At 36.7% G+C, this 27,050-nt stretch overlaps 1 protein-coding gene and 1 pseudogene across 1 annotated transcript in view; one reads left to right on the forward strand and one right to left on the reverse strand.

Annotated features, from left to right (window-relative positions):
- LOC112620469 (putative C-mannosyltransferase DPY19L2P1) overlaps positions 1-26,963 on the forward strand; it is a 27,983-nt gene extending 1,020 nt beyond the window's left edge. Inside the window, exons 2-7 of the mRNA XM_025379111.1 lie at positions 2,100-2,124; positions 4,093-4,180; positions 6,450-6,587; positions 23,912-24,026; positions 26,186-26,190; positions 26,928-26,963. Of these exons, the coding sequence (XP_025234896.1) occupies positions 2,100-2,124; positions 4,093-4,180; positions 6,450-6,587; positions 23,912-24,026; positions 26,186-26,190; positions 26,928-26,963 (407 nt within the window). The remainder of the gene's footprint in view (positions 1-2,099; positions 2,125-4,092; positions 4,181-6,449; positions 6,588-23,911; positions 24,027-26,185; positions 26,191-26,927) is intronic.
- LOC112620472 lies at positions 17,077-17,423 on the reverse strand (annotated as a pseudogene).
- Positions 26,964-27,050: the final 87 nt, after the last annotated feature.

Consider the following 27,050-nt stretch of genomic DNA (forward strand, 5'->3'; position numbering starts at 1 on the left):
TTTTTAGTAGAGAGGGGTTTCACCGTGTTAGCCAGGATGGTCTGGATCTCCTGACCTCGTGATCTGCCCGTCTCGGCCTCCCAAAGTGCTGGGATTACAGGCTTGAGCCACCGCGCCCGGCCAGGTCTAGGAGTTTTAAAGACTGAGGGGGAAGGATTAAGGAAAGAGGATGAGCTTAAGATTCCAAGAGAGGAAATAATTAGTGGAGCAAGGCTTGGAATATTTGGGAGGGTAGAATTAAAGGCACAACTCTGAGAAGCTAACTGTGGAAAAGAGGAGAGAGAATTCCTTTTCTGAGATGGCAGGGAGTAGAAAAGCGCGGATTACTATACAGAGAAATGTTAAAGTGGAGATAAAAGAAGTTGAGAGTGCTGGCGTCTAATAGTCTATTTCAGTGAAGTATGAGGCTGTCACCTTCAGAGGTGAGATTGATAGGATGCCCGGGTCCAGGGGACATGCTTCTGTCACAGCTTGGAAAGGGCATGCGATAAGCCCTTCAAGCATTTAGAATGCTGGCATCACTACACCGTACCTTTTTTTTTTTTTTCCAGATGTGGTATGTGGGTTAAGGGAGGGAGTGAGAGACACAGAAAGATTTTGAGCATCTTTGGAAAGCTGGATGAATTTGGTAGTATATTTGACCTTTTCCTTATATATCATCTGAAGAGTTTTTGCCAGTGTATATAATTGTTAGGAGAATTAGAAATAGGATATAAATATAGTTGAATAGGATAGTCTCTGTGTATTTTAAAATCAATGAAGCCTAATAAACAGTTAATGAGCATCTTTACAACCATTTAAAATTTTCAATCTTTTAAAAATTATAGCAACCCCACTTGCAGACAGTCCAAAAATACACCATGGGCCATACTTTGCCTATCCTGATATAAAACAAGTAAATCTGAGAAGTATTTAAGATAAACCCAGGACAGTTAGTAATATAGGAAAAGATCTGGATAAACATGGTTGAGAATTTCAACATTGCAATTTTAAAATTTTTAAAAATTTAATTTCTTCAATAATTATTGAATGAATTTGCATTTATTTTGTTAGCCAAGTGGAGTAATTTTTGAATTTTTAAGAGGCTACTATTGGTGGTTTATAAGATGACTTGCCAAGTATATTTGGGATCACCATAAGAAATACCATTAAAAAATCTCAGAGGGGAGGTAGGACTTCTGGAATAGCCAAGGAAATGCACTCCTCTATGAGGACAATGAAAATACTTGGAAAATTTTCAAAATCATTTTCTTCAAAACTTTGGAAATTAAGCAAAGGTTTACAACAATCTGAAGGGCATTAATTCAAGAAAAGCTGCTGAACCTCTATAAGAACAGCAAAGTTTGTGGTGTTTTAACTTGTCCTATTCCCCACTCTTCTCTCTCCAGCTCCATGGTATCCTTGAAAACAAGCAATTTCCCAACCAAGCAGGCACAGGCTGCATTTGCAGCTCCTGTAAAAGCTCCATACCCAGAGCGGTGTCTCCCAGCTCCCTGGTGAAGTCTTACGTATACATGGGGCACTGGCACAGGTGACTCCAGATTAGTCTCCTAGGCCATCTAGTAGCTCCTAGGTCTGGGCGCTTGCAAAGAGCTTGCAGTTCATCAAGGGTTGAGTTGCACAATGAGGCTTTTAGATGTGCTGCTGAGGAAGTGATTGCCTGTATTTAATCGTCTTTTGATGAATGCGAGGGAAACTGATCTAGAGTGGCTCCTCCTGGTTAGAACTAGTGAAGCATACTGTATATATTTACTTCTTTTAAAAATTTCATATAAAGGAATAGAAAATAATACTGATAAAACAAAAAAGGTCACAATCTTCCATAATTCCATCACTCTTACCAATTACCTGAAGTAAAAAAAACCCTCTCAAGTCTTTCCCTTTGCTTGTCAAGCCCTGCTGCAAACAGGTAAGCTCTGTTCAGAATTTACTTTGTGTCCTGGATTTTTTCCTATGCTCATAGAGACAGGATTAGCTGGCCATCTTGCTTTGTGTGCTATCTTTCTAGACATGTAAAATAATACATTTGAAATACTTGTTTTAAAGGTATTTTATAATAAAGCAGCTTTTAATAACTTTCCTTTTTTTCTTTTTTCTAGCTGTCTTTGTGGCAATTTTACATTGGTAAGATTTAGTTTCAGTTTGAAATTTTTAAAAACATTTGAATTAAAAATTGTCATCACTGTTTGCATACATTAAACAATAACTTCTGGCTATATTTGTAGAACGTCTTTATGTGCGCCAATTTATACATATATTTTGCTTTTTTACAAACCTAATATGTGAAACAGTATTTACAAAATAGATGCATTAGGGGAATAGTAACTTATGAATTAAAATATTTTTGCTTTACCAAATAATTCACCACGTTTCTTTAAATATCTAGCTTTTCTAGTGTATTTTGCATGTGTAGTTCATTTAAAACCCTCCTTTGTTTTATGGTAATTATATGTTGCTAGTGAAATCACTTTTTTTTTTTTTTTTGAGACAGAGTCTTGCTCTGTCTCCCAGACTGGCGTGCAGTGGCGCGATCTTGACTCACTGCAACCTCTGCCTCCCAGGCTCAAGTGATTCTCGTGCCTCAGCCTTTCAAATAGCTGGGATTACGGGTGTGCACCACCACACCCAGCCAATTTGTTGTATTTTTAGTGGAGACGAGGTTTCACCATGTTGGCCAGGCTGGTGTCAAACTCCTGGCCTCAAATGATCCACCTGCCTTGGCCTCCCAAAGTATTGGGATTACAGGCATGAGCCAGCCCACCCAGCCAGTGAAATAACTTTGGTGATAAAGTTTAGTAAACACCTGCCAATTGGAAATCAGGTAAAAAAGAAGATAAAGGTTCGGCAGTGGTTATACAGAGTTAAATGGCTTTGAGTCTTTCAGTATGCAAGCCTGTGTACATTATTTTACAAAAGTGTTTACAAAAATTTGTAAAATAATACTTCCCTCTGGAATATTTTATTTTTACCTGGGCTCAGCGATTTCTACCCTTGGGAGGTATGAGATTTGCCCCTGTGTTCTGTTGACACAGTGCTGCTCTAGATATTTAGTCTGCAGGGAGATTTTGATGTTAGAACTGAGGCTGCAATGGTAGGGAATATTTCTGCAGTTTTTGGTACCCTGGCATATGTCCTACATGTAAAGAAGGGTTAGTGGAAAACAGGGTTAATATATGGAACTTTGCTTTATTTTCAACTTCACTGGAAACTCATGACTACATAAGTTAGCTGTAGCACGATTATTGACCGCAGCTAATTTTGTTTATCACATATGCTCCTTTCTTCACTGCCTACAGCTGTTGATTCACTACTAAAATGTCTTCAAGCACACACCTGCATTCTTTGGCACTTGAAAGTTGATCCCTTATGTGATATTATACTTATTGTAAGTCTGCTTTGATTTAAAGTAATTTTATTCATAATTATATTCCGAACCCTTTTCAACACTTATGGAGGTATTTCCCAAGGCTGGTATATTAGAATCACTTGAAACTTAAAAAACAAACAATAACCTGCCTCTGTTCTTATTTAGAGGCCTGGGATGGAAGGAAGGGTGAAAAAAACCACAAGAATTTTAGTTATACAATTAAGTTTTTTTTTTTTTTTTCCTTGAGACAGAGTCTCACTCTGTCGCCCAGGCTGGAGTGCAGTGGCATGATCTCTGCTCACTGCAACCTTTGCCCCCTGGGTTCAAGCAATTCTCCTGCCTCAGCCTCCCTAGCAGCCAGGATTACAGACATACACTACCATGGCTGGCTAATTTTTGTATTTTTGGTAGAGGCAGGGTTTCACCATGTTGGCCAGGCTGGTGTCGAACTCCTCACCTCAAGTGATCTGCCCGCCTCGGGCTCTGAAAGTGCTGGGATTACAGGCATGAGCCGACACACCCGGCCACAATTAAGTTTAAAAACCACTGAGTTAAGGAATTTCAGGTGTGTGCCATACTGGATTATAAATGCCTAAAAACATGCAAATTATAAAAATAATATTATAACAATTTATTGTTTTCTTTTGTATGGCTTTCTTATCACTTATTTTAATGTTGGTTTTGAAACTTGTTCTATTGTAATATGATACTTCATTTTTTTCTAGGTTACATTTAGTAACACTTTTTGAAAATGATCGTCATTTCTCTCACCTCTCATCTTTGGAACGGGAGATGAGTTTTCGCACTGAAATGGTTAGGTTTCTTTTTCTAACGAATTAATTTGTGGTTTAAGAATAGCGAGACTATGAGGTAGAAATGTATTAGGCATTGAAACGAACTTTTGGTGAACTGCACTGTTTCATAAGCTATAACCCAGGTTTATTATTTAAATAGTAAAGTGTTTGAGATTATTTTTCTGTTACTTATTTCATTATCTCTCACTCTTTCCTAATGCAGACTTCTTTCTAAGATAATAAAGATGAATTATAATAGGTGAGGAAGGAGGACAAAGGAAACACTGAGGAAGTGATAAAGGGGAATGAAATGAGATGCTGTCAGAAATTGCTTTCTCTTTGGCTACAGTTGGGAGATCCTATGTTTCACCTGGGTCTTTTAATGATGATGATTATTATTTGGCTCTCTTTTGGTTTCAAGATAATCTCTTTTAAGAGATAACTTTTGATATAATTTTTAAATAATTTTCTTTTTTTCGATACTTAATCTTTAAAATGGAGTTTTCTGCCATACACATCTCACGTAATTATTGTGAGGAGTAAGTGGGATAGCGAATGCCAAAATTGCACAATTTTACATTTAGAAGACACCACAACCATCCATCTTCCAGATCTGCTTGCAGCTGGTCGGGGGCCTAGTGAAGCATTGAAACTGGTTCTCCTCACTCTGGCCATTGCTTTTTGTTTAAATTATGGTAAAATTTAGATTTAAATTTGTAATAAAAAATTTCAGTATTTATAATTTCAGCATACATCTCAGTGACATTAAGTACATTCATATTGTCTTGCAGCTATTACCACTGTCCACATCCAGAACTTTTTGCTATCCCAAACAGAAACTCTACCCACTAAACACTAATCACACCCAACTCTATTTTCTGTCTCTATGAATTTGCCTATGCTAGGCCCCTCAGTCACTGCTTTTTAATTTTCATCCCTATATTGCCCCTATAAAGTTTCAAAGCATTGGATACATTAACATATGTATGACATTTGAACATTTTAAAGGTATTTCCAAAGACAGAATATAAAATATTATTAAATAAAGAGTGTAACTGTGGCAGTCTGGACTTTGGTGACAGATCGCTAGATTCTAATAGCAGTTCTGTGCTTTATGATGGCTAGTCAGGTAACCTCTCAGATTCTCAGTAATCTGATCTGCTCAATAGAAACAATGCCAACCTTAGAAGGGTTTAGGGAAAATGAAGGGGGATAATGAATGGCAACACATAGCAGAATACTTAACACAAAACAATAGCTGTTATTAGTAACTTATTTATATATTTAATATTTCTGTAAATACAGACTTTTGCATATTAGATATCCTTTAATTATTGTATTGCTTTGTTATCCTCCTAAGTAAAAAGGAAAATTCTTTATGAACTCATATTTTGTCTACCAACTACAAGGTAACGGCCTTTCAGACATCAGCTAAAACAGACCTTTAATTTAGTAGTTACTCATGTTGGATGAGGCAGATTATAGCATATAGCATTTTTTAGGGAGAGTGCATTTTAAACAATGTGACCCTTTTTTGCTTTTAGATTTTAGGAGCGAAAGCAAGAAATTGAAGGGGAAATAAGACACAACATGCTGTTGTTAATCCATGAATTTTAACTCAACAGCACTTTTACTATCCTAATGAAGCCTTTATTTTATATGCTGAAGTGTAAGACACTAAAATAATCTGCTTTTTAGTATATAGCATTTGTGAGCAACAATAGTCAGTCGACATTGAGCTTTCACTTTGCACAGAGGATTTGATGGAGCTATGAAGTAAGCCAGAAGCATTGGATTCCTTGCTCATGATGCTTATGGTCATTATATTTCCTAAGAGCATGGGAAAAAAAAGAAGTAATTTTCTATATGCAAAGTTGTACAGAGGCATGAAGACATCCCTGTTTATGATAGAATTAATCAGATGTCAACCTTCAAGCATCTCAAATGTGGGGGATAAAACCAGATTTGGGAAAATTAAAATATACTGTCTACACCTTTTAAGACATTATTAGAGAAACTTTTTAAATCGTTTGACCATCCCTCCAACTCTTTAGTTTGAAAGCCTATAGAAAATTTGAAAGAATAGTACAGTGATCACCTGAAAATACGTGCTTTTTAAAGTCCAAGAATGCAAAACAGCGAGGAGTAATTAGGAAATCTTATTATTGACCTTTTTTTTCCAGAAAATAAATGTTCTAAAAAAGTGATAAAAATAAATATTTTAAAGTTTTAATTACATTGACAATATGTGCCTCTTTTTTTTTTTTTTTTTTTTTTTTTTAATAAAGGGACTTTATTATTCCTACTTCAAGACCATTATTGAAGCACCTTCATTTTTGGAAGGACTGTGGATGATTATGAATGACAGGCTTACTGAATATCCTCTTGTAATTAATACAGTAAAACGCTTCCATCTTTATCCAGAGGTGAGTCATCATTTGAGACAAATATTATTTGTCGAGTGATCCTCTTTATCAGATAAAAGTAGTCAGCACAATCTTGTTAAGAAAGGGAGGGGAGCTTTCAGGTGTATTAATTGTGTGTATCCTTACAGTTGAGCAGAATGTCGTAAGTTCCTTCGTAAAATTTAAAGACCCCAGAAACTGTTCTTGCATGAACTCAAAGAATGAACCTTAGTGTGTAAATAATGGCCAGGGTAATAGACAAACCAAATGGAAAACACAGTCATGGGAGCCAAATTCTAAATAGGGATGGGCTTTTGGCTTTGGACACCTCATAGGTGGGCACGATGACCACATGAAGGGACAGTGAGAGTGATGAGCTTGAATAGTGATCTTGGAGTTATGTTAGTAAAGTAAGATTTCTTTAGTCACACAGCCAGAAATCTATTACTCTCTTCCAACACTTAGCCTAAAAGAGTATAGTTGTTATAGTAGTCTGTAAATGCTAGAAATTTGAAAAACGGAGACAAAATTAGTGAACTCAGTTTGTGAACTCAAGATAAATGCTAAATTTGACACCATGGTAAATACTACTGTTGAGTTTAAAGTTGTCTCAGAATCCAGCATATTAATTAAAAGTTTCTGCTTTCTAATCCTTTATTCATATTTTTATAGCTTTTAAAAATTACTATTCTTTAGATTTTGAAATGCTTAAAACTACAGAGACTTAGAAAATAATATTCAAATATGTGTGATCAACCATCTAAAATAAATAAATGCTGATCTTTGTCATTTTTGCATCAACTATTTTAAAATAATTAAAATATTATAAATACCTTTGTTCTGCTTCTAGTCCAACTTATACCTTTATTAAAATTTGGTGTGTGTAACCATCCAATCTCTGTTTTCAGAGATTGTTTTATTATGTGCTTTAAGTCCACATAAATGATCTCACACTGAATGTGTCACTGTAGGATTTTTCTTCAAAATTATATTTTTGGCCGGGCGCGGTGGCTCAAGCCTGTAATCCCAGCACTTTGGGAGGCCGAGACGGGCGGATCACAAGGTCAGGAGATCGAGACCATCCTGGCTAACACAGTGAAACCCCGTCTCTACTAAAAAATACAAAAACCTAGCCGGGCGAGGTGGCGGGCGTCTGTAGTCCCAGCTACTCAGGAGGCTGAGGCAGGAGAATGGCGTGAACCCGGGAGGCGGAGCTTGCAGTGAGCTGAGATCTGGCCACTGCACTCCAGCCTGGGCGACAAAGCGAGACTCTGTCTCAACAAAACAAAACAAAACAATTATATTTTTGAACTTTCTGTATATATATATTTCTTAAATTTTAACCATTTTATGAATTCTAAAGTTTATGTATTTCCCCATCTTAATATATTATTTCCAATTTTTTTATTACAAGCAATGTAATCTCAAATGTGCACTTCTGTGTGGTTTTCTTCTGTATATATGCAGTATTGTGTCTAGGATATACACCTAGAAGTGGACTTGCTGTTATAGAGTGTGTGCTTTTTCAGCTTTACCAGATATTGCTAAATTGCTGTCTGAAGCAAATGTAGCAGTTCACACTGCTGTCTAGAATTTTCTCATATACTTATTAGATTTTGAATTGTCCGACCCTGTGATTTTTACTCTTATGATGGCTGTGATATGCTTTTTTGTTTTAATTTGTGCTTCCCTTACTATTTATGGGGATAAATATATTTCCATGTTTAATAAGCATTTGGATTTGTTCTTCTATCAATAACATATATAAATCTTTGTCACCAAATCAGCTTTTTTGAGGTATGACTTACATGTAATAAAATGTGCCAATTTTGAGTGTACCATTCTCTGAGTTTTGACAAATGTATGAAGCTATATATCCATCACCACAATTGAATTACAAAACATTTTTAGAATGCCAAAAAATGCTTCATTGTGGGAACTGTCTTTTCCCCCGTTGAATTAACTGTCTTGGTATGTTCATTGAAAATTGATTGACCACATTATGTGTGAATCTGTTTCTGGACTCTATTATTCTCTTGATCTATAATTATGCCAATACCACACTGTCTTGATTACTGTCTTGATTGAAATAAATCTTGAAAGTAGATAGTTCTCTAACTTTGTTTTTCCTTTTTAAAATTGCATTTCTATCTAAATGTTAGGGTCAGCTTATTAATTTCTCAAAAAAAAAAAACCTGCTGGGATTTTGGTTGGTATTATGTTGGATTTGTACATGTATTTGGGAAGAATTGATATCTTAACAATATTGAATTTTCTAATCCACGATCATGGTGTAGATCTCCATTTTGTTGATTATTTTTAATTTGTCTCAGCAATGTTTTGTATTTTTTCAACGAACAGTCTTTCCCAGTACTCTTTTATTATAAATTGTATTATTTAAAAATTTTTATTATCCCAGTTTTTGTTGCTTTTGTATAGAAATATAGTTGATTTTGAATATTAACTTTGTACCTGCATCTTGATGAAGTCAGCGGTTCTAGTAGCTTTGTTATAGAATCCTTTGGATTTTTCTATGCACATGATGATATAGTCTGTAATTAAAAGCAGTTTTATTTTCAGTAGGTATACCCTAAGTGTTTTTAAAACAGCTTTATTGAGGTATAATTGACATATGATAGCTGGTCATATAGATGAAGTGTAAAGTTTAATTAGTTTTGGCCCACCTGTAAAACCATCACCAGTCAAGGCAATGAGCATATCCCTCATCCCAAAGTTTCCCTGTGCTCTTTGGTAATCCCTCCTTCCTTCATCTCTCTTTGGCCACATCCCATCTCTAGGAAACCACTAATATTCTTTTTGTCATTATGGTTTAGTTTGCATTTTCTAGAATTTTATAGAAATAGAAATAGAGTTGTTCTGTGCCTAGGTCTTAATTTATGCGATTGACTGAGTGATGACACAGATAGATCAGTGCCACTGAAAGAAGAATTTATGATTAATACTTCCATGGAGAAGAGGACAAGTCACATCACACAGAGCCACAGGAGAGATACAGTTTGGTCAGGCAGAAGCAGTATTGAGGGTAAAGCCTAGGCATCACTTTTATTGGGGTGTCTATGGGAAAGGCAAAACCGGGCAGAATTTAAAAAAGAAAATAAATTGAAAGACAGTTGACAAACTGGGAGAAGATATTTGTTTGGATTCTTTTTGTTTGTTTTGAGACAGTCTCACTTCATCGCCCGGGTTGAAGTGCAGTGGCGTGATTTTGGCTCCCTGCAGCCTCCGCCTCCCAGGTTCAAGCGATTCTCCAGCCTCAGCCTCCGAATAGCTGGGATTACAGATGCACACCACCATGCCTGGCTAATTTTTGTATTTTTAGTAGAAACGGGGTTTCACCATGTTGGCCAGGCTGGTCTCAAACTCCTGGCCTCAAAGCCAGGCTGGTGATCCTCCCGCCTCGGCCTCCCAAAGTGTTGGGATTACAGTTGTGAGCCACCATGCCCGGCCAGGAGAAAATATTTGTAATATACTTTGGAGATGAAGGGTTAATACACCTAATATATAAAGAACTCTTAATTCTTTATATATTTAGCTTTTGGAGGCTTCAGGTGTCAGTTAGGTGATGAAGAGAGCTGGAATGATGACACTCTCATTCCTACAACAAGGAAAATAGCTGGACAAACTGCAAGATAACACCTTTTCATGAATCCTTCAGAAAACTGAGGTCAGAGGACAACCAACACAAAATTTCAAGAAGGACAGGTGCCTGCAGAAGGCAATAGGAACTGAGCATTCTGGAATAGGGACTGCTTGACTGAGATAGATGCTTTTGAATGCCATATAAGCTGGTACAAAGATTAAACCAGAAATTTTTAATGAACAGCATACAGGCTTATTGTGAGCTGGCATGAAATGTGAAGGTGAGCAGGCTCTCTCAGGGAAGACTGGGGAAGTATTTAGAGAAAGCTTTCCTATGATGCTGGTTAGGGGACAGGAAAAGCAATCATTGCTCAGACTCTGCTTACACCCATGTTGTGAAATCTTTCCTAAGGAAAAGAAAGCCGTGATCTGCAGGGAGAACGGTATCAAACCCATTGTCTGAGGACACTGGTGGGTATTCAGTGAAGCTGGTGAAAGACAACAGGCAGGAAACAAACAAAAAAAACCCTAAATGTTAAAAAACAGTCATACTCCTTGAAGAGGGAACACTTACGAAGGGTACAGCCCCAAGTCCCAAATTCACAGTACCTGCCTAAGACTGAGGCTTAATTGGAACATCAGAAAACCTGTCAGTCTTCCCCCATTACATTAACAAGCCTTTGGTAAAAATCACAGTGGAATGTGACCAAGTGAGTTTTGCAAGGCATTTTCTTTCTAGGGAGCAGCACAAAGGAAAACCCAAAACCAAGTTCAAAACAAGGTACCATTAGAGGAATTTGAAATCGTTAGTGTCCATAGCAGCAACAAACTCCAGCTTTGGTAACTACAGCAATTACAAACTTCAAATCCAGCCCACCCTAACTAGATTAACACAAATCCCTACAATAAAGACGTAACAGTAAGAAAGATGTTCTTATTTTCAAGCATAAAAATACTGACCTCTGTGCCTACTGTCTTATACAATATGTCTAACTTTTAGCAAAAATTTTGAGGCATACCTAAAGGTAAGAAAAAGCACAGTCTGAAGAGATAGAGCAGCCAGACCCAAAGAAGATACAGATACTGGAACAACTGGACAGGAGATTTAAGTAACTATGATTAATATTTTAAATACCCAAATGGAAAAGACAGATGATATGCAAGATCAGATAGATAATTTTAGCAGAGAGTTGGACACTATAAGAATCAAAGGGAAATGCTAGAAATAAAAAAAAGAAGTAAAAAACGCCTTAGATGGGCTCATCAGCAGACACAGCACAGCAGAAGAAATAGGTCAGTAGGAATGCAAAGGAAAAAAAACGTAGAGGAAGGAAACGATAGAGCATCTAAAAGCTGTGACACCATATCAAATATTCTAATATATGCATAATTAGAATCCCAGTGGGAGAGGAAAGGATGAGGAAGAATAAATATTTGAAAAAGAGAATTTTTCAAAATTAGTGACAGATACCAAACCACAGATCCAAGAAACTCAGAGAACATCAAAAAGGATAAATACCAAACAAATGCATGAATGAATAGATAAACAAAGCAAACATGCGTATACAAACCTAGGGGTAAATGTAAACACATTAAAGAGTATGAGACAGAGACTATCTCACAAAGCCTAAAATACTTATCATTTGGCTCTTTATAGGAAAAGCTTGCTGACCTCTTATCTAAGAGAATGAATAGACTAGGGATATAATGTGAGTTTCTTGGGCAGCACCAAGGGCTTCATTTGAGGTTGATGGTCTTGAACTGAGAACAAAACCAGCCAACAGAATTGTGTTTCTCCAGCTATACTTAGATTCCCAAGTATGAACACAGAGAAAATGGAGAGTTGGATTTAATCATGTTGGGTCAGCTTTCCCTTGGATGTAGAAAGCCAAAAAGAATATTGCTCGTGGCCTTCCAGCAATGTCAGCAGCAGCAACAACAAAAGCGTCTTCAAATTTACAGAAGCAGTCCGTGAAGCAGTCAGGGAGCTGAGGAGACAGGGCAATCAAATAACCAAAAATAAATTAAAAAGAAAAAGCACGTGCAAGGAGAACAGAAACAAGCATTTAATTACACGGGTCATGCCACTAGACACAATGGTAAAGAATTCAGCTCAAATTGTTCACCAGTCAGTCGGTAAATGCCTAGTATGGGTTAGCAAGGGAATTTGCAATTGCTTATAGACATTATTACACAGATCTTATAAGGTGCTGACAAAAGATTAGCAAGAGTGCCCAGAAATCCTCCTCCATCGTGAAGCATGGGAGAACAGGAGCCACTTAGAGAAAGGCATGAAACCCACCCACCCGCATCTTCCCTATCTCTGCTATGAGTCTTAAACTCTCTTGTCTTAAATGCTTGGGGAAAGGTAACAAACACTGTCCTTTTCACATTACTGGTACAAAAATAGGCCACAGATCCTGATATGGTCCTTGAGCCTTACTTTTGCTAACCCCTTGATGCCTGTTTCATATCTTCTCTCTCCAGTTATCCCAAACCTCCTCTCCCCCTTTCATTCTCAGCGAATGACCTTGTTTTCTACTGTTTTCCCGTGCCCATTATGTATTTCCTAGCTGTATCCTAGGTGCCTACTTCCTGGAATATGGAGTTGATTCAGTATCATATTTGTTGAATGAATGAAACTATGCAAATTTCCTTGTGCTGCATACTCAGTAGTCAATGGATACAACCTAAGCACAACCAAAATTAGGTTTATCTGTATCCTCACCTGCATTTGGTATTGTCACTATTTTTTATTTTACTCATTCTTACACATATGTAGTGATATATCATTATGGTTTTAATTTGCATTTCCCTATTGGCTAATGATGATGTACATCTTTTTGTGCTTATTTGCCATCTGTATGCGAAACGTGTCTTTATGTATTTTGCTCCATTTCTATTTGAATTGTTTGTTTTATGAATTTTGGGTCTTAGGACGTTCTTTACATATTATAGATGCTAATTATTTTTCATATATATGGCTTGCAAATATATTTTCCCAGTCTGTAGCTTGTCTTTTCATTCTCTTAAACAGGGTCTTTTGTCAATTTTGGGGGAATTTCTGTCTAGTTCTTCTATCAACTAAGAGAACTAGGTGAAAATACTAATTCTAGTTTTTTGACAGAGGGATTCTGAAGTCTCCTAGTAAAATTATGTATTTGTACATTTCTCCTTTGACGTCTATCTCTTTTTCTTCACACATTTTGTAGCTCTATGTTTGGTGCATATACATTTAGGATTGCAGGGTCTTCTTGCTGGATTTTTAAAAAAATAATTTAATGGTGACTTTTTCTTCCTTCTCTGATAATTTTGTTTGCTCTGAAGTGTGCTTTTTTCTGATAATGGCATTGTCACTTCTGCTTTCTTTTCATTACTGTGTGTATGATAAATTCATCATTTTCCATCCTTTCACTTTCAGCCTGACTTTATTATTACATTTGAAATGAGTTTCTTGTAGACAGTTGGGTAATTTTTTTTTTTTTTTTTTTTTTAGACGGAGTCTCGCTCTGTCGCCCAGGCTGGAGTACAGTGGCCGGATCTCAGCTCACTGCAAGCTCCGCCTCCTGGGTTCACGCCATTCTCCTGCCTCAGCCTCCCGAGTAGCTGGGACTACAGGCGCCCGCCACCTCGCCTGGCTAGTTTTTTGTATTTTTTTTTAGTAGAGACAGGGTTTCACCGTGTTAGCCAGGATGGTCTCGATCTCCTGACCTTGTGATCCGCCCATCTCGGCCTCCCAAAGTGCTGGGATTACAGGCTTGAGCCACCGTGCCCGGCCAGGTAATATTTTTAAATCCAATCTGTCAATGTATGTCTTAATTGTATATTTACCAGTTGGCCACTTACATTTAATATGGTTATTAATATGCTAGAGTTTAAGTCTGCGATTTTATTTTGTGCTTTCTATTGGTTTTCAATTTCTGTTTTTTTTTTTTTCAACCTTCTTGTGGCAGAACATTTTATTTGAACATTATTTAGAGTTATATTTTGATTTATCTATTTCTTAAATATATCGCTTTACAAAGCTTTTTTAGTGGTTGTAGCGATTATATTAACACAATTTATTACAGTCCGTTGCTGCTGTTATTTTACTGTATGTTTTAATCATCAAACTTATTTTAAACTCAAGTTTTACACATATTTTATAAACTCAGGAAGAAAGTGAAAGCCTGTTTTATTTTATCCATGTTTTTTATTTCTTCCTTTTTGATGTTCTAAGATTCCTTCTTTTATCATTTCATTTCAGTTTAGGGAATTTTCTTTAGCTACACTTTTAGAATAGATGTCTGTTCTAAAAGTTCTGCTGGCTGCATTTTTTTTTTTTTTTTTTTTTTTTTTTAGTTTTTCTTAACTCAGAGAATGCAGTTTCTTTTCATTACTGAAGGATATTTTTGCTGGACATAGGATTCTGAGTTGATAGTTCCTTTCTTTCAGCATACAGCAAGTGTTGTGCCATTTTGTTCTGGCCCTCCATAGTTTCTGATGAGAAATCCATTGTTAGTTGAATTCTTTTTCTCCTTTAGGTAAGGTTTTGTTTCTCTCTTGTTGTTTTCATTTTTTAAAATTTAGTCTTCAAAAGTGTATCAAAGTATAATGTTCAAAGTTCAAGTGTTTTCTAAAGTATGTTGTGTTTTAGTATGGATTTGTTTAGATTTTTTCTGTTTGAGATTTGCTCAGCTCCTTGAATATTTAGGTTTGTATCTTTTGCCATATATGTGAAGTCCAGTCATTATTTCTTTTTCTTTCTTTTTTATTTATTGATGTATTTATTTATTTTGAGACAGGATCTCACTCTGTCGCCCAGGCTGGAGTGCAATGGTGCAATCTCAGCTCACTGCAGCCTCTGACTCCTGGAGTCAAGGGATCTGCCTACCTCAGCCTTGTGAGATGGGCAACCACCATACCTGGCTAATTTTTTTGAATTTTTTGTAGACGTGGGGTTTCACTATGTTGCTCAGGATGGTCTGAAACTCCTGGGCTCAAGCAGTCTGCCTGCCCTGGCCACCCAAACTGCTGGGATTACAGGCGTGAGCCACGGGGACCAGCCTTAGTAATTATTTCCTTGAATTCCTTTTCAGCCCTGCCTCTTTCCCGTCTCCTTCCAAGACTCCAATGACATGAATACAGGATCCTTTGTTAAAGTTCCACAGGTCCCTAGGGCTGTTTTGTTTTTGTTTTTGTTTTTTTATTCTGTTAGCATCTGTTTTTTCTCTTTTGCTCAGATTGAGTAATTTCTATTGTTCTTTCTTCTAATTTACTGGTTATTTTCTTCTATCTCTGCCATTCTCCTCTTGTACCATCCATTAAGGTTTTTTATTTTGATTATTTTATTTCTGAGTTCTGAAACTTTTGACTTTTCTTTATGTCTTCTATTTTTCTGCTGACACTTTTTCTTCCAACTTCTGTTTTAGGTTCATGGGGTACATGTGTGTGTGGGTTTGCTATATAGGTGAATTGCATGCAGTGGGGATTTGGTGTATGGAGTATTTTGTCACCCAGGTAACAAGCGTAGTACTCAATAGGCAGTTTTTCAGTCTTCACCCTCCTCCCACCCTTCACCCTCAAGTAGGCCCCAGTGTCTGTTGTTCCCTTCTTTGTGTCCGTGTGTACTCAGTGTTTAGCTCCACTTATAAGTGAGAACACGCAGTATTTAGTTTTCTGTTCCTGCATTAATTCAGTCAGCTTACTGGCCTCTAGCTCCTTCCATGTTGCTGCAAAGGACATTATCTTGTTCTTTATAATGGCTGCGTAATAGTCATGGGATATATGTACCACATTTTCTTTATCCATTCCACTATTGATGGCATTTAGGTTGATTCCATGTCTTTGCTATTGTGACTAGTGCTGCAGTGAACATACATGTGCATGTGTCTTTATGGTAGGCTAATTTATATTCCTTTGGGTATATACCCAGNTATTTTTCTGCTGACACTTTTTCTTCTTCCAACTTCTGTTTTAGGTTCATGGGGTACATGTGTGTGTGGGTTTGCTATATAGGTGAATTGCATGCAGTGGGGATTTGGTGTATGGAGTATTTTGTCACCCAGGTAACAAGCGTAGTACTCAATAGGCAGTTTTTCAGTCTTCACCCTCCTCCCACCCTTCACCCTCAAGTAGGCCCCAGTGTCTGTTGTTCCCTTCTTTGTGTCCGTGTGTACTCAGTGTTTAGCTCCACTTATAAGTGAGAACACGCAGTATTTAGTTTTCTGTTCCTGCATTAATTCAGTCAGCTTACTGGCCTCTAGCTCCTTCCATGTTGCTGCAAAGGACATTATCTTGTTCTTTATAATGGCTGCGTAATAGTCATGGGATATATGTACCACATTTTCTTTATCCATTCCACTATTGATGGCATTTAGGTTGATTCCATGTCTTTGCTATTGTGACTAGTGCTGCAGTGAACATACATGTGCATGTGTCTTTATGGTAGGCTAATTTATATTCCTTTGGGTATATACCCAGGAATGGGATTGCTGGGTTGAATGGTAGTTCAGTTTTAAGTTCTTTGAGAAATTTCCAAACTGCTTTCCACAGTGTTTGAGCTAGTTTACATTCCCACAAGCAGTGTATAAGCATCCTCTTTTCTCTACAACCTCACCAGCATCTGTTATTTTTTGACTTTTTAATAATAGCCATTCCAGCTGGGTTAGTGTGGTTTTGATTTGCATTTCTCTAATGATTAGTGATGTTGAACACTTTTTCATATGATTGATGGCCACATAAATATCTAATTTTGAGAAATTTGTGTTCATGTCCTTCACCCACTTTTTTTTTCATGTTTTAAAAAAGTGACATTGTTTTATTACTATCCACAGGTGGGGCCTGCATGATGTGGTGGGTGTGCTGGGCTCAGGGGACGTGTGAGCTGTGAGGAGGAGATGATGACAGAAAGGCTGGAAAGAAAGGGGGTGGGTTTGAAGGCCAGGCCCAAGGGGTCCTCAGGTCCACTTCTGGGAAGGGATAGCCTTAAGGAAGGAGTCATGGCAAGCCACAGCTAGGCCACCAATCAGATTAAGAAATTCTGGGACGTCTAACTGCCCATCACTGTTGACATCCAGTTTCTTCATGCGGTCAAGGACACTGGGGTCCTTGTGGTTCTTTGTGAAGGCAGCCAGCTCTGTATTCATGAAGCTTAGGAACTCCGTCTTGGAGAGACTGCAGTTGTAACCATCCTTTCCAGCATACTTCTGGAAAACAGCAATCAGGGACTCAATGCACCACTCAGTCTCTGTATACAGGACTGGAGATTTTTGCCATGTTGGAGCTGAGCGAGGCGTGGGAGGCTGTGACTGGGAGTGGCACGGAGTACTCATTTTTTAATAGTGTTGTTTTTTACTTTCGATTTGTTCCTTATGGATTCTGGATATTAGACCTTTGTCAGATGAATAGTTTGCAAATATTTTCTCCCTTTCTGTAGGTTGTCTGTTTACTCTCTTGGTAGTTTCTTTTGCTATACAGAAGCTCTTTAATTAGGTTGCATTTGTCAATCTTTGTTTTGTTGCAATCACTTTTGGCATCTTCGTCATGAAATTTTTGCTAGGGTTTATGTCCAGAAAGGTATTTGCTATGTTTTCTTCTAGGGTTTTCATTGTTTTAGGTTTTGCATTTCAGTCTTTAGTTCATCTTGAATTGGTGGTTGTGTATGGGGAAAAGAAAGGATGAAGTTTCAGTCTTCTGCATATGGCTAGCATCATTATCCCAGCATCATTTGTTGAATAAGAAGTCCTTTTTCCTATTGACTTGTTTTGTCAGGTTTGTTGAAAATCAGATGGTTCTAGGTGTGTGACTGTATTTCTGGGCTCTCTATTCTGTTCCATTGGTCTATGTGTCTGTTTTTGTGCTAGCACCATGCTGTTTTGGTTATTGTATCCTTGAAATATAGTTTGAAGTTGGGTAGTATGATGCCTCTGACTTTGTCCTTTTTGCTTAGGATTGCTTTGGCTATTTGAACTATTTTTTGGTTTCATATGTGTTTTATTTTATTTATTTACGTAACCTTATTTACGCTGAAGGAGTATCCATATATGTTTTAGAATAGTTTTTCTAATTATGTGAAAAATGTCATTGGTAGTTTGATAGGAATAGCATTGAATCTGTAAATTGCTTTGGTAGTATGGTCATTTTAACGATATTGAGTCTTCCTATCCATGAGCATGGAATGTTTTTCCATTTGTTTTTATTGTCTCTGATTTCTTTCAGCAGTGTTTTGTAAGTCTCATTGCAGAGATTTTTCTCCTTTCTAGTTAGCTGTATTCCTAGGTATTCTTTTATAAGTTTTTTATTACTTTTTTGTGGCTATTGTGAATGAGATTGCATTCTTGATTTGGCTCCCAGCTTGGACATTGTTGGTGCAGAGAAATACTACTGATTTTGGTACCTTGATTTTACATCCAGAAAGTTTGCTGAAGTTGACATATCTAGGAGCTTTTAGTCAGAGACTATGTGGCTTTCTAGGTATAAAATTATATTGTTTACAAAAAAGATAGTGTGAATTCCTGTCTTCCTATATGGATTTATTTTCTTTCTTTCTCTTGATTGCTTTGGCTGGGACCTCCAGTACTATGTTGAATAGGAATGGGGAGAGTGAATATCCTTTTGTTGTTCCAGTTCTCAAGGCAAATGCTTCTAGCTTTTGCCTGTTCAGTATGGTGTTGGCTATGAGTTTGTCATAGATGGCTCTTCTAATTTTGAGGTATGTTCCTTCATTGCCTACTTTGTTGAAGGTTTTTAAAATGGAAAGATGTTGAATTTTATCAAAAGTCTTTTCTGCGTCTGTTTAGATAATCATGTGGGTTTTTTTTTTTTTTTTTTTTTTTTTTTAGTTCTTTTATGTGATCAATCATATTTATTGGTTTGCCTATGTTGAACCAACCTTACATCCTAGGAATAAAGCCTACTTGATCGTGGTGGATTAGCATTTTGATATGCTGATGGATTCAGTATGCTAGTATTTTGTTGAGGATTTTGCATCTATATTCATCAGAGATGTTGGCCTGAAGTTTTCTTTTTTACACTGTGGCTCTGCCACATTTTGGCATCAGAATGATGTTGGCCTTATAGAATGAGTAAGGGAGGAATCCCTCCTCAATTTTTTGAAATAGTTTCAGTATGATTGGTATCTGCTCTCGTTATGTGTCTGGTAGAATTTGGCTGTAAAGTCATCTGTTCCAGGACTTTTTCTGGCTGGTAGGCTTTTTATTGGTGATTCAGTCTTGGAGCTTGTTATTGGTCTATTCTGGGTTTTCATTTCTTTTTGGTTCAATCTTTGGAGGTTATATATTTCTAGGAATTTAGCCATTTCTTCTAGGTTTTCCTGTTTGTGTCCATAGAGTTGTTCATAATAGTGTCTCGGAGTTTTTTGCTTTTCTACGGGGTCAATGGTGATATCTCCTTTGTCATTTCTGATTGTGTTTATTTGGGTCTTCTCTCTCTTTCTCTTTATTAGTCTAGCTCTAGTGGTCTATTAAACTTATTTGTTCTTTCAAAGAACCAACTTGTGGTTTTGTTGATCTTTTGTATGGTGTTTTATGTCTCAATTTCATTCAGTTCATCTCTGATTTGGTTATTTCTTGTCTTCTGCTAGATTTCGGTTTGGTTTGCTCTTATTTTTCTGGTTCCTCTAGGTGTGATGTTAGGTTGTTAATTTGAGATCTTTCTAGCTTTTTAAAGTCGGCATTTAGCTCTGTAAACTTTCCTCTTAACACTGCTTTAGCTGTGTTCCAGCAATCCTGGTATGTTGTCTCTTTATTTTCATTAGTTTCAAAGAATTTCTTGATTTCCACCTTAATTACTTTGTTGACTCAAAAAGTCATTCGGGAACAGGTTGTTTAATTTCCATGTAATTGTGTGGTTTTGAGAGATGTTCTTAGTATTGATTTCTGTTTTTTTGTGAGATTTTCTATTTCTCTGGTAAGCTTTTCAATTTTTCCATTTGTTTTAAGCATGCTTATTAGAGTATATTTATTATTGTTGCTTTAAAATCCTTGATAATGCTAATATTTCTTTCATCTCAGTATTGGAATCCATTTATTTTCTCATTCAGTTTGAGACCTTTCTGGTTCTTGATGAGTGATTTTCACTTGAAACCTAGACATTTTGAGTATTATGAGACTGGGTTTTATTTAAACCTGCTATTTTAACTGGATACCTCTGGCATCACTCAAGCAAAGGAAGGGGAAAGGGGGGAAGACACCATCTTGTTGCTTTCAGGATCACCTGAGGTCAGGAGTTTCAGACCAACCTGGCCAACATGGTGAAACCCTGTCTCTACTAAAGATACAAACATTAGCCAGGTGTGGTGGCGGGCACTTGTAATCCCAGCTACTTGGGAGGCTGAGGCAGGAGAATCGGCTTGAACCCGGGAGGAAGAGGTTGCAGTGAGCTGAGATCGCACCACTGCACTCTAGCCTGAGTGAAAAGAGCAAGACTCCATCTTAAAAAAAAAAAAAAGCCCAGAGAAGGTAGAAGTCTGGCTTTCCCGTTTGACCTTTGTTTATATGGTAGGGGTGGAACCACACTTTTTTTTTTTTCCCTGTGGCAATTAGTTGGAGCAGAAAGATTATCATCTAAAGGTTTTCTGTATTTCTAGGCTGCCCCTTTTCTGGTCTTTGGACTTTTTTGGTACTTTTTGTATATTTGTCTCAGTCTGTTTTGTGCTGTTTGAACAAAGTATCTGAGACTAGGTAATTTATGAAGAATAGAAAGTTATATCTCACAATTCTGGAGTCTGAGAATTCTGGAGTCCAAGGAAGTCCAAGATCAAGGCGCCAGCAGATTTGGTGTCTGGTGAAGGCTGCTCTCCGCTTCCAAGATGGTGCCTTGATGTTGCATCTTCTGAAGGAGAGGAACCCTGTGTCCTCACATGGCCGACAGTAGGAGAGCAAGAGAGCTTTAATCTCACTCATGAGGGGGGAGTCCTCATGGCCTAATCACCTCTTACAGGTCCCATCTCTTAATACTATCACATTGGCCATTAAGTTTCAACACCTGAATTTTGGATGGGACACATTCAAACCATAGCAGTGCCCATTGGCGTTTCTGGATTGCCAGCCTCTTTAACTCCAAATCTGAGAAAATGAGGCACAAAGAGAGCCCATGGAACTCATAACCATGTTGTTCTTTGGGTCTCAAGTCTGTCTTCTCTCTACTTTTCAGAGTCTTCTTATGTTTGATTTGCATATAACTCCAAGGGTTTTCAGTTGTACTTCAAGGGAGTAATCAGGAAAAGTACATCCACTCCATCTTCCCAATAGTAAACATTTGTATTACTTAAATATTTGTATATTGTATTTTCATTTTCATTCAGTTCAAATTATTTTCTAATTTCTCATGTGATTTCTTCTTTGATCCATCAGCAGTTTAAAATTGTGTTATTATAGACACAGGGAGGGGAACAACACTCACTGGGGCTTGCAGGCGAAGGGCAGGGCAGGGAAAGCATCAGGGAAAAGAGCAAATGCATGCTGGGCTTAATACTTAGATGATGGGTCAACAGGTGCAGCAAACCACTATGGCACACGTTTACCTATGTAACAAACCTGCACATCCTGCACATGTACCCCGGAACTTTAATAATAATTTTTTAAAACCTTCTAGAAACACACACACACACACACAAATAACAAAATAAAATAAAATTGTGTTGCTTAATTTCCAGGTACTTGGAAAATTTCTCAGATTTTGGTTTCTGTAAGTTTTTAATGTAATTTGCAATAGTAACAACTGGATAATATAGATCTGCCTAAGATTAAAGCCACAAATTTCTGCACCGACTTTCTCTGCATCCCTGCTTACTCTTTGGAGGCACTCTTCTGTTTTTATTTACTCTAATGGCTATCTTCATAACTAATGTAAATGCAAAAACCCGAATGCAAAAACCTATTTCCTGTAATCTTCAATTTCAGTTACTGTTGACTTTCTCTGTATATATAAAATGAGGGTTTAACTTATTACACTAGCCCCATTTCTCTCAGTGTTTGATAATTGGTATTTTTAATTTTTTGGTTATACCTGAGTCTTTTAATTACATAGTAAAGTTCTCTATTTCTTGTTTCATTAATTTCTAACAGTATGGTCCCAGTGACAACATTTTAAAAAATTATTCAACATGTTTATTGAATAATTAGTAAGCACAGTTTTCAGTTTCTTCTCGACATTATGAAAAATGTCAACAGTAATTATAGTGTAGTTCAGTTGTTTTTAAAACTTGGTAGCATTATGAAGAACAGGACTTGTTCCCAGTCTTTTCACATCACAGAGATAAAAAATTGAGAGGATCTAGATTTACTCCAACACTACGTAGTACTGCAATGTTGAATTTTATGTTCATACTTATTGTGTTCATAGGAGATAAATTTCTCATTTACAAATAAAAATGTAAGTTTAGAACAGAATGTTTTAAAAAGGTAAAAGCATTCACTGCATACTATATGCCAGCACTATACTTAGGACACATATGACTGTATATGTGAGCTCTTATCTCACTTCTCTTGTAGAATAGTTATTATTAAACTCATTTGAGAGATGAAGTGATTGACAGCTGTTGAAGAATTTCTTGAGACCATAGAAACTATAACTTGTAGAGTCAGAATTTGAGTTCAATTCTGACATCAAAGCTATGCTTTTCCTACTATATCGGGCTGCATAATAAATCTATACTTATGAGACGTGGAAAGATGTTTATGATGTTTAGTGATGTATATTACATTAACATTGATAATATGATCTCATTAGGTAGTATTGAGTAACTCTAATTTCATGTTTTAAATGCCTAGGGGGAGGACTGGAAAGATAATCACCAACATTTTTTTTTTTTGAGATGGGGTTTCGGTCTTGTCACCCAGGCTGGAGTGCAGTGGTGTGATCTTGGCTCACTGCAGTCTCTGCCTTCCGATTTCAAGTGATTCTCCTGCCTCAGCCTCCTGAGTAGCTGGCATCACAGGCACCTGCCACCATGCCCAGCTAATTTTTGTATTTTTAGTAGAGATGGAGTTTCACTGTGTTGGCCAGGCTGGTCTCGAACTCCTGACCTCATGATCCACCCACCTTGGCCTCCCAAAGTGCTGGGATTACAGGTGTGAGCCACTGCGCCTGGCCAATCACCAAAATATTAAAAATGGTTAGCTGTAAGAGGTGCTTGCTTTCTCTTTTCAAATCTTTATTTGTTGACTTTCCCCCCCAGTGATCTCTCATTAGTTTTCTAGAATGTATAATGTTATTTTTTAAAAACCTCTGAGACATGAACATTATGTTGGAAATTTTTTTCTTGTGTTATTTTTCCTTTGTCTATGAACTTTTAAAAATAGCTTGCAGATTGGAAACAACTGGTCAATTAAATCTTCTGCTTGGTTAAAATTGTAATGGGCATATTCTGTTCCAGTTTTTATAATATATTTTATATATGTTACGAAAAAATAAATTCAAGGATCTAAATGAAATGAATTATGAAATGTTTCTATAAATCTTTGTATTTTTCTATTAATCACCATGTTTTAATTATATATTTTTATATTGACTTACAGTTACTATTATTATATTACAGAATTGGTTACCACATATGTAATATTTTTCTATATAGAAGCATAATGTATAATTTTGAAGTGACTGATTCCCAAGTGAAATGATCTAAATAAACTTGTCAGAGTTTATAATGTCTAAGGCAATCATCACAAAATGGTATTTTGGAAAGATTATTATGAAGAGAATGTATTTTCCTCCATTATCTCTTTGTTTTTATCTTTTTAAAGGTAATCATAGCCTCCTGGTATCGCACTTTCATGGGAATAATGAATTTATTTGGACTAGAAACTAAGACCTGCTGGAATGTCACCAGAATAGAACCTCTTAATGAAGTTCAAAGCTGTGAAGGCATGTTTCTTCCAAAAATGCTGTCATTTGTAAACATTCATCAACATTTAATAATATTATGATTCACTTTTAAGAATTATTATAAAATACTGTTGTTGATTTAAAAAAAAATTAGAACTGACTCACCTCAATGAGTATTTTACATTTTAAAGTAGTTTTCTGAGAAGGCTGTGTACTTACAAATTTGAGTACAAATTTTGGAATTTGAGTATTAACATATCCCATTGTCAGGCAATCTTGACTGTAAGTTAGTCTTCTATTTCAGAATGTGAAGATACAGAAAGATGTTTTTTGCGGTAGCTTCAATATATAAATTTTGAGGATAGACTAAATAGTCACATATCTATTTGTAATAGCTAATGTATAAATTTAATTATTCATACATATTTAAAAATCAGATATGCAATAATAGATTGATTTAGAAATATTACTTTTTGCCGGGCGCGGTGGCTCAAGCCTGTAATCCCAGCACTTTGGGAGACCGAGACGGGCGGATCACAAGGTCAGGAGATCGAGACCATCCTGGCTAACACGGTGAAACCCCGTCTCTACTAAAAAAAAAAAAAAAAAAAAAAAGAAATATTACTTTTTTATCTATGCTCATAGTCCATGAGTAGTATTAATAAAACTCTTCCTATTTATCTTCTACATTGGTTTCTTTGTCAAAGAACTGCTTTTGGAATCATCTAACAGCTTTCCAGGATACATACTGGTCACTTCCATTTAAGATGTTTGCATTTCAGCACTTTTACAATTCAAGTACGGTGCTGTCCCTTGAGACTCTTGTTCAGAGCCACATGTATCTCTTTTCATAACACTAACACTGTTGTTTTTTCTTTATTTCTTCAAATTCTTAACAACATGACTTACTATATTTTATGAATAAATTTTTAGACTTGTAACAACATTCAACTCTTGGGATATAAACTAAATCTATTTTCCTTACATTTTTTACTGATTCCCTCAGTAAAAATAGAATTGATGAGGATGTTTGAGGGGCAATTATACTTTTTTGTGTACGATGTAAAGGATTGGAGAAAATGTCTCATAAAATGAGAGACTTAGCAATGATTCAGTCAGCTAGAACATGTGACCCTGTCTGAGTGGTGAAAATGATCACCTAAGTATGGTGTTAGTTACATTCCCGATAAGTGATAGGTTCGTGTTTGGCACTTGGGACACCGAGATGAACCAGCTAGGCGTGGAGCCTTACCCTCATTGAGTTTATGCTGTAAGGGGGCTGTTAGCAGTTACAACTGTGATGGATATTACAAATAAGAAAATAAGGTTCCCGACATTAGGAGTAAGAGAGGGTAAGTATTTTAAGAATAGGGAATAACATATTCAAATATCCTGAAGCAAGAGAGAACTGAAAGAAGGCTAGAATTCTGGAAGCAATGGAGAAAAAAAATGATGTGAAATGGTGCTGGGAATATAGGGAGGATCAGATCATGAAAGGCGTGCACTGGCGAAGGATTTTATACTTTATCCATTGAAGAATTTTAACAGATTTTCATTTTAAAACATTATTTAGTCAATGGTGTGGAAAGAATATTAGAAAAGGGACAAAAGTAGGTTCAGGGAGGCCAGGCAGGAGACTTCTCTATTCTCAGCAAGTGACTGCAGGAAAGAGAATGTGGAAATGCCTGGGTGTGAGAGAGATTTTGGAAAAGAATGGACGAGACTTGGTAATTGTTTGGTAAGGGAGGGGAAGGTGAGTGAAGAATCATGTGAAACACAGTTGGGTTTCTAGCTTAAGTAACTGAGCTCCTTTGAATGGTAAGAAGCATTTGAACAGCAGCGGGTTTGTTTTGTTATGTTTCATTGTGTATGCATTAATTTGAGGTACTTAAGACACCTCAGAGTGGGGACATGAAGTGGCTATCTGGGTATGAGAATAAGGAGAAAGTTCTGGATTAAATGTAGAGTTGGAGTCATCTGTATATAGATCATTGGAGCCATGGATGTGGAAGAATTTCTTTATGGAGAATGTGCAGATGGAGAAATGAAGGGGGCATTTGACAGAGCCTAATGTGGTCCAATATTAAAGAGTGGTAAATAAAACAAGAGAAGTTACTGGAACTGACTCAGAGGAGTGATCAGAGAGGCAGGGGGAATCAGAAGGCCAGCCTTCAGACCTTGGCTCCAGCCAGTTAAAGTGAAATAACCTCTGACAAGTTGAGTATTCTATGTTCTGTTTTCTCAATCATAAGAAAAGTATTTTTATACCTGCTAATGTCATAAACTTGTTCTGAGAAAAATGTGGGATGATCGTAAAGTACGTATTGCCACACACAGGCACGATCTTCTGTATGGAATATACTAAGATTCTAGCTATAAATGATAATGGATCAAATGACTGGATCATTTCGTATAGACTAAAGCTGTATCCTGAAGTCAAAACCATACCTTAACTCTTCCTAGGGCCTAGCAACAGATAAAAATAATGCAATGGATTTTCTTTTGTATTCATTAAGTGGTTCTACAGACAGTTCCAGACACTTAACCACTAGCAGCATCAGCTAATAAATGTGAATCCCCAACAAATCATTACAGTGTAATAGTAATTCTTTAGAGGAAAGTACAAATGCAGTTATAAAAAGTGTTAAGTATAAGTGTAACTATATTATACCTCAATAAGGGTGAGCTTACATATGTGTATGTGTAGATATACACACATATATATACACACATACATATATATGTGTCTGCATACACACACACACACACACACAAACTCTTATAAGGGTAAAGAATTAAACACAGCAGCAATCTGGAAAGCAAATGCTTTCAGCAAATTCATGAGCTCTTGATTGCAAAGCACTGAGATAATTATGCCCAATTGCTTTAGAGTCATATATTCATTAAACACTGATTATCTGTATCTTTTCAAAGGATTGGGAGATCCTGCTTGCTTTTTTGTTGGTGTAATCTTTATTTTAAATGGACTAATGATGGGATTGTTCTTCATGTATGGAGCATACCTGAGGTAAGACTACTACTGAATTAAGAGACCTT

The sequence above is a fragment of the Theropithecus gelada genome, chromosome 3 (assembly GCF_003255815.1).
Source record: "Theropithecus gelada isolate Dixy chromosome 3, Tgel_1.0, whole genome shotgun sequence".
Classification (NCBI taxonomy): domain Eukaryota; kingdom Metazoa; phylum Chordata; class Mammalia; order Primates; family Cercopithecidae; genus Theropithecus; species Theropithecus gelada.